An 8,824-nucleotide genomic window follows, 5' to 3' on the forward strand; every position below is an offset into this window, starting at 1 on the left:
AGATACATGCATAGGAACAGTCCATGCTGGTGTTTATGCTCCACTTGAGCCTCCTCCCATCTTCTTTCATCTAAATCTACCATTGAGACAATCTAGAACAAGAGGTCATAGTTTTAGGATAAGGGTAGCAGATTTAAAACAGAGATGAGGAGAAACTACTTCTTTCAAAGGTTCGTGAACCTGTGGGGCGGGATTTTCCGGCCGTGCTCACCCCAAGGATGGAAATTTCCACTAGAGGTCAACACACCTTTGCATGTTCCCCCCCTCTACGATTCCCGTGGTGGCTGGATGGGAATATTCTGCCCGTGGAATTCACAACCCCACAGTGCGCTGGATGCCGGGACATTGAGTAAATTTGAGGAGATAAACAGATTTTGAATTAGTAATGATCGTATTGAATGGCAGAGCAGGCTCAAGAGGCTGAATTTCCTACTCCTGCTCCTAGTTCTTATGTTTGCCCAGCTTCTCTTTAAATGCATTAATACTATACGCTTCAATCACTCCCTCTGAGAGCGAGTTCCACATTTTCATCACACTTTGGGTAAATGTTCTGTATTGGATTGTTTGGTGACTATCTTAGATTGATGGCCTCTGGTTGTGTTCTTCCCCACAACTTCTCTCCGTATCAAAACCTTTCATAATTTTAAAGACCTCTATTAGGTTACCCTTCAAACTTATTTTTTCAAGATCCAGTCTGTCAACCCTCTCCTAATATATATATATATACCCACTTGTTTCTGGTATAATCCTTATAAATCTTTACTGCACCCTTTCCAGTGCCTCTAGATCTCTTTTTATGATAGGGTGACCAGAATTGCATGCAGTACTCTTAAGTGTGATCTAACAAAGGCTTATCACATATTGCCTGATTTTCAATTCTATCCCAGAAAAAATAGTGGTGTTTGGTTTGCTTTTTAAAAAAAATAATAGCCTCGCTAATCTGTAGCAGAACTTTGGATGAGATTCCTTCGTTCCTCTACCCCACCGAGACTTGCACCTTCCAAGTAGTAAGTGACCTCCCTATTTCTTAACAAAATGTACTACCTCACATTTATCTGTATTGTACTTCATTCACTAATTATTTGCCCATTCTGCAAGTTTATTAAATTCTTCCTGTCCTTTGTTGCAGACTTCCTCAGTATTGACTATCTCCCCCGGTCCCCCTGCAATTTAGTGTCACCCACAAATTTAGAAATCCTATTTTTGATTCCAAAGTCCAAATCATTAATGAAAATTGTGAACAGTAATGGTCCAGCATTAATCCTTGTGAAACACCATTCCCACCTTCTGCCGCTATAAATAATTACCCTCTACACCCACTGGCTGCCTTCTTTCTTTGAATTCAACTAGCAGTCCATCCTGCCACTTGTCCTCTGACACCACATTCTTTAACCTTATTCATTAGTCTATTATGGGACACCTTATCAAAGACTTCTTGAAAATTTGCCTTAATTCAGGAGCCAAGGAGTAAAGTAACATTTCAACACTGATCCAGTAACATTAATTTTGCACTGTAAATTATAAGTGTCACATTATCGAAAGAAAGATCACACAATTCCATAAAGAATAGTGGCAGTTTAGAAGATTGGACAGAATGTAAAACACAGCAAGGGATGATTTAATTTAAAAAAAGGGAGAAATTAGAGTACAAGAGAAAGCTAGCTATAAATATATAAATAGATAGTAAAGAGTTTCTACGGGTATTTAAGGGATGGTGTGGGATTTGGAGAGGAATTTGGTGTCAGTGTAAAGTGGTCCTCTACAGAGCGAGTCTGGGGAATTAATAATGGAAAATAAGGAAATGGTAGATTAATTGAACAGATGTTTTGTATGTCTTTATTGTACAGGCTACAAATAACATCTCAGAAATAAGTGTGCAGCAGGAGGTGAAAGGGAGGAACTTGAAACAGCCATAATCACCAGGGAAAGAGTATTTAGAAAATTATTAGAAGTAAAAGCTGAAACACCCCAGGTCCTGATGGACTTCATCCTAGGATCGTAAAATAAGGGGCTGATGAGATGGTAGGTGCATTGGTTTTAATTTTCCGATATTCCCTAGATTCTGGAAAGGTCCCATTAGATTGGAAATAACTAATGTGACTCCTCTATTCAGGATAAGAGGTAGCCAGGTGTCAGGAAACTACAGGCCAGTTAGTTTAACACAAGGAAAATGTTAGAATTTATTATTAAGGAGGGCATTTACAAAATCTCAATACAATCAGGCAAAATCAACATGTGTTCCCCAAAAGTCAGTTTTGGGTTCATTGCTCTTAAATTTTAATAAACAACCTAACCTCGGATGCACGGAAGAACATTATACAATTTGCAAATTATACAAAACTTGGAACATAGTAGAGAGTAATGATAGTTAGAGACTTCAGGACAACTGACGTGAAAGTGAAATGAGCTGCATCATGTTGGATGGAGGTCACTGTAGAGAAGTGTGAAGCGATTCATTTTGGGAGGACAAACATGGAAAACTAATATACTATAAATGGCTGAATTTTAAAAAGCATAGGCAAGCAGAAAAACCTTGGTGCCCAAATACATAAACCCTCCAAGGTTGGAGAACAAATTGAAATGCAGTTAAAAACATTGTACGGGTTTATAAATATAGAGACATAAAATATAAAAGCAAAGTGATTGTGCTAGAACTTGACAAATCATTGGTTAGGCCTCCTCTGGAATACTGTGGACAATTCTGGCACCACATTTTAGAAAAAAACGTAACAGCCTTAGAAAGAACACGGATAAGGGCTAAGAATGAAGGCTTCAGTTATAGAATCCTACAGTGCAGAAGGAAGCTATTTGGTTCATTGAGTTCTGCACTGACCACAATGCCACCCAGGCCCTATCCCCATGCATTTACCATAACTGTCCCCCTGACACTAAGGGGCAATTTAGCATGGCAAATCCACCTAACCCGCACATCTTTGGACTGTGGGAGGAAACCGGAGAAGGGGGGGTTTAGCAGTGTCAGGGGGGTTAGCAGGGTAAATATGAGGGGTTACAGGAATAGGGCCTGAGTGGGATTGTGGTTGGTGCAGACTCAATGGGCAGAATGGCCTCCTTCTGCACTGTAGGGATTCTATGGCCTTGGATTGGCTCCAGTGCAAATATACCATAATTCCAGATTTTATAGATTTAAATGAGGATAAACTTGGGTAATATCCTCTTCACTTTTGAAGGTTGAGGGTGATTTGATTGACACATTTAAAATGAAAAAAACTCAATAAACAGAGACAATGTAAAGAAGGTGTTCCCTCTGGTTGGATGGGGAAGCCAGAAGGGGGCAATTCTTAAAATCACAACTAACTGTTAAAGAATTAAATTGGAAAGCACTTTTAAACACAAAACGTGGTGGAACTTATGGAATTTTCTCCTCCAAAAGGCCATGGATTCAAATGAAACTTTGAAGATTAAGGTCAATTGGTAAGAGTAAGGTTTATTTGATCAAAGTTAAGTAAGTGGAGTTAAAGCATTGAGCCTTTAATTGAATGACAGAACAGGCTGAAAAGCCTATTGTGTTTCCTGTATCTCCTTTGTCCATTCCCAAACACTGATTGTCTCAGGGAACTTAAAGCAGCAACCTCTTCACAATATTCTTCCATGTAAACATGCACCTCGGCCAAATCACTGTCCCACGCTGCAACCCTGAGCAAATTACCAGACCACCACAAAAGACAACGTGTCAACTGGCTACATTCCGGTCTATACCTGCTTGTTATGATTTGTGGCAAATTACCACCAGTTAAAGGATCATTTGAGCTCTCAGTATTGCTTCTCCCCTACTTACAGGGTCATTGCTAACTCTGTATTGCTGACACCCCAGTTACAGGGTCATTGCTAATTCTGAATTGCTGCTGCCCCAGTTACAGGATCATTTCTAACTCTGTACTGTTCATATCCCAGTTATAGGATCATTGCTAACTCTGTGTCGCTGATTCCCCGGTTACAGGGTCACTGCTAACTCTGTATCGCTGATTCCCCAGTTACAAGACTTCTCGAGAAAGTGGGAGAGCATGGGATCCAAGGGGCTGTTGCCTTGTGGATTCAGAACTGACTTGCCTGCAGGAGGCAGAGAGTGGTTGTAGACGGGCCTTTTTCCGAATGGAGGTCGGTCACCAGTGGAGTGCCCCAGGGATCTGTTCTGGGACCTTTGCTGTTTGTCATTTTCATAAATGACCTGGATGAGGAAGTGGAGGGATGGGTTGGTAAGTTTGCCGATGACACGAAGGTTGGTGGTGTTGTGGATAGGTTGGAGGGATGTCAGAAGCTGCAGCGTGACATAGATAGGATGCAAGACTGGGCGGAGAAATGGCAGACGGACTTCAACCCGGATAAATGTGTAGTGGTCCATTTTGGCAGGTCAAATGGGATGAAGGAGTATAATATCAAGGGTAAGACTCTTAGCAGTGTAGAGGATCAGAAGGACCTTGGGGTCTGGGTCCATAGGATTCTTAAATCGGCCTCGCAGGTAGAGGAGATGGTTAAGAAGGCGTATGGTGTGCTGGTCTTCATCAATCGAGGGATTGAGTTTAGGAGTCGGGAGATAATGATGCAGCTTTATAAGACCCTCGTCAGACCCCACTTGGAGTACTGTGCTCAGTTTTGGTCGCCTCATTACAGGAGGGATGTGGAAATGATTGAAAGGGTGCAGAGAAGATTTACAAGGATGTTGCCTGGATTGGTTGGCATGCCTTATGAGGATAGGCTGAGGGAGCTCTGTCTTTTCTCCTTTGGAGAGACGATGGACGAGAGGTGACCTGATAGAGGTGTACAAGATGTTGAGAGGTATAGATCGGAGGCTTTTTCCCAGGGTTGAAATGGATGCTACGAGAGGACACAGGTTTAAGGTGCTGGGGAGTAGGTACAGAGGAGATGTCAGGGGTAGGTTTTTCCACTCAGAGGATGGTGGGTGAGTGGAATCGGCTGCCGTCAGTGGTGGTGGAGGCAAACTCGATAGGGTCTTTTAAGAAACTTCTAGATGAGTACATGGGACTTAATAGGATTGAGGGTTATACGTAAGCGTATATATCGCCTAGGTGGGTAGGGACATGACCGGCACAACTTGTGGGCCGAAGGGCCTGTTTGTGCTGTATTTTTTCTATGTTCTATTGCTAACTCTGTATTGCTGCTGCCCGACTTACAGGGTCATTGCTAACTCTGTATTGCTGCTGCCCGACTTACAGGGTCATTGCTAACTCTGTATTGCTGATTCCCCAGGGTCACTGCTAACTCTGTATTGCTGATTCCCCAGTTACAGGGTCACTGCTAACTCTGTATCGCTGATTCCCCAGTTACAGGGTCACTGCTAACTCTATCGCTGATTCCCCAGTTACAGGGTCACTGCTAACTCTGTATCGCTGATTCCCCAGTTACAGGGTCACTGCTGACTCTGTATCGCTGATTCCCCAGTTACAGGGTCATTGCTAACTCTGTATTGCTGATTCCCCAGTTACAGGGTCACTGCTGACTCTGTATCGCTGATTCCCCAGTTACAGGGTCATTGCTAACTCTGTATTGCTGATTCCCCAGTTACAGGGTCACTGCTAACTCTGTATCGCTGATTTCCCAGTTACAGGGTCACTGCTAACTCTGTATCGCTGATATCCCAGATACAGGGTCTTTGCTAACTGTGTATTGCTGCTGCCCCAGTTACAGGGTCATTGCTAACTCTGTATCACTGATTCCCCAGTTACAGGGTCTTTGCTAACTCTGTATCGCTGATTCCCCAGTTACAGGGTCACTGCGAACTCTGTATTGCTGCTGCCCCAGTGACAGGGTCACTGCGAACTCTGTATTGCTGCTGCCCCAGTGACAGGGTCACTGCGAACTCTGTATTGCTGCTGCCCCAGTGACAGGGTCACTGCGAACTCTGTATTGCTGCTGCCCCAGTTACAGGGTCACTGCTAACTCTGTATTGCTGATTCCCCAGTGACAGGGTCACTGCTAACTCTGTATTGCTGCTGCCCCAGTGACAGGGTCACTGCGAACTCTGTATTGCTGATTCCCCAGTGACAGGGTCACTGCTAACTCTGTATTGCTGCTGCCCCAGTGACAGGGTCACTGCGAACTCTGTATTGCTGCTGCCCCAGTGACAGGGTCACTGCTAACTCTGTATTGCTGATTCCCCAGTTACAGGGTCATTGCTAACTCTGTATTGCTGATTCCCCAGTTACAGGGTCACTGCTAACTCTGTATCACTGATTCCCCAGTTACAGGGTCACTGCTAACTCTGTATCACTGATTCCCCAGTTACAGGGTCACTGCTAACTCTGTATCACTGATTCCCCAGTTACAGGGTCATTGCTAACTCTGTATCACTGATTCCCCAGTTACAGGGTCACTGCTAACTCTGTATCACTGATTCCCCAGTTACAGGGTCATTGCTAACTCTGTATCACTGAATCCTCAGTTACAGGGTCATTGCTAACTCTGTATCGCTGATTCCCCAGTTACAGGGTCACTGCTAACTCTGTATCACTGATTCCCCAGTTACAGGGTCATTGCTAACTCTGTATCGCTGATTCCCCAGTTACAGGGTCACTGCTAACTCTGTATCACTGATTCCCCAGTTACAGGGTCACTGCTAACTCTGTATCGCTGATTCCCCAGTTACAGGGTCACTGCTAACTCTGTATCACTGATTCCCCAGTTACAGGGTCACTGCTAACTCTGTATCGCTGATTCCCCAGTTACAGGGTCACTGCTAACTCTGTATCGCTGATTCCCCAGTTACAGGGTCACTGCTAACTCTGTATCACTGATTCCCCAGTTACAGGGTCACTGCTAACTCTGTATCACTGATTCCCCAGTTACAGGGTCATTGCTAACTCTGTATCGCTGATTCCCCAGTTACAGGGTCACTGCTAACTCTGTATCACTGATTCCCCAGTTACAGGGTCACTGCTAACTCTGTATCGCTGATTCCCCAGTTACAGGGTCACTGCTAACTCTGTATCACTGATTCCCCAGTTACAGGGTCACTGCTAACTCTGTATTGCTGCTGCCCCAGTTACAGGGTCACTGCTAACTCTGTATTGCTGCTGCCCCAGTTACAGGGTCACTGCTAACTCTGTATCACTGATTCCCCAGTTACAGGGTCACTGCTAACTCTGTATCACTGATTCCCCAGTTACAGGGTCACTGCTAACTCTGTATTGCTGATTCCCCAGTTACAGGGTCACTGCTAACTCTGTATTGCTGATTCCCCAGTTACAGGGTCACTGCTAACTCTGTATCGCTGATTCCCCAGTTACAGGGTCATTGCTAACTCTGTATCACTGATTCCCCAGTTACAGGGTCATTGCTAACTCTGTATTGCTGATTCCCCAGTTACAGGGTCACTGCTAACTCTGTATCACTGATTCCCCAGTTACAGGGTCACTGCTAACTCTGTATTGCTGATTCCCCAGTTACAGGGTCACTGCTAACTCTGTATCGCTGATTCCCCAGTTACAGGGTCACTGCTAACTCTGTATCGCTGATTCCCCAGTTACAGGGTCACTGCTAACTCTGTATCGCTGATTCCCCAGTTACAGGGTCACTGCTAACTCTGTATCGCTGATTCCCCAGTTACAGGGTCACTGCTAACTCTGTATCACTGATTCCCCAGTTACAGGGTCACTGCTAACTCTGTATCGCTGATTCCCCAGTTACAGGGTCACTGCTAACTCTGTATCACTGATTCCCCAGTTACAGGGTCACTGCTAACTCTGTATTGCTGCTGCCCCAGTTACAGGGTCACTGCTAACTCTGTATTGCTGCTGCCCCAGTTACAGGGTCACTGCTAACTCTGTATCACTGATTCCCCAGTTACAGGGTCACTGCTAACTCTGTATCACTGATTCCCCAGTTACAGGGTCACTGCTAACTCTGTATTGCTGATTCCCCAGTTACAGGGTCACTGCTAACTCTGTATTGCTGATTCCCCAGTTACAGGGTCACTGCTAACTCTGTATCGCTGATTCCCCAGTTACAGGGTCATTGCTAACTCTGTATCACTGATTCCCCAGTTACAGGGTCACTGCTCACTCTGTATTGCTGATTCCCCAGTTACAGGGTCACTGCTAACTCTGTATCGCTGATATCCCAGATACAGGGTCACTGCTCACTCTGTATTGCTGCTGCCCCAGTTACAGGGTCACTGCTAACTCTGTATTGCTGATTCCCCAGTTACAGGGTCATTGCTAACTCTGTATCGCTGATTCCCCAGTTACAGGGTCACTGCTAACTCTGTATTGCTGCTGCCCCAGTTACAGGGTCACTGCTAACTCTGTATCGCTGATATCCCAGATACAGGGTCACTGCTCACTCTGTATTGCTGATTCCCCAGTTACAGGGTCACTGCTAACTCTGTATCGCTGATTCCCCAGTTACAGGGTCACTGCTAACTCTGTATCGCTGATTCCCCAGATACAGGGTCACTGCTCACTCTGTATCGCTGATATCCCAGATACAGGGTCACTGCTCACTCTGTATTGCTGCTGCCCCAGTTACAGGGTCACTGCTAACTCTGTATCGCTGATATCCCAGATACAGGGTCACTGCTAACTCTGTATCGCTGATTCCCCAGTTACAGGGTCACTGCTAACTCTGTATCGCTGCTGCTATAATACCGATATCGCTTGTGCAGCCAGTTGACTCCCCAGCTCAGTGCGCAAACCCCGGCCGCAGTTTTCTTCCAGTGATTCCGGACAGTCCTCAGCAGCTTTGCCATATTCCTGGCTCCAGAAGCCCAATTTCACTCAGAATTAGTCAGGTTTATCCCACTCCGGAAATGAAGCTTCCGTCTGTTCACATGGATACCGGGTCCGTGTGT

At 45.1% G+C, this 8,824-nt stretch overlaps 1 protein-coding gene across 2 annotated transcripts in view; it reads right to left on the bottom strand.

Moving 5' to 3' along the window:
* agk (acylglycerol kinase) overlaps window positions 1-8,824 on the bottom strand; it is a 37,980-nt gene extending 29,156 nt beyond the window's left edge. For both annotated transcript variants that reach the window (XM_078220026.1, XM_078220025.1), the window contains exon 1: window positions 8,622-8,824. In XM_078220026.1, the coding sequence (XP_078076152.1) occupies window positions 8,622-8,722 (101 nt within the window). In that variant the 5' untranslated portion in view covers window positions 8,723-8,824. The remainder of the gene's footprint in view (window positions 1-8,621) is intronic.

This window comes from Mustelus asterias, chromosome 9 (assembly GCF_964213995.1).
Source record: "Mustelus asterias chromosome 9, sMusAst1.hap1.1, whole genome shotgun sequence".
NCBI lineage: Eukaryota > Metazoa > Chordata > Chondrichthyes > Carcharhiniformes > Triakidae > Mustelus > Mustelus asterias.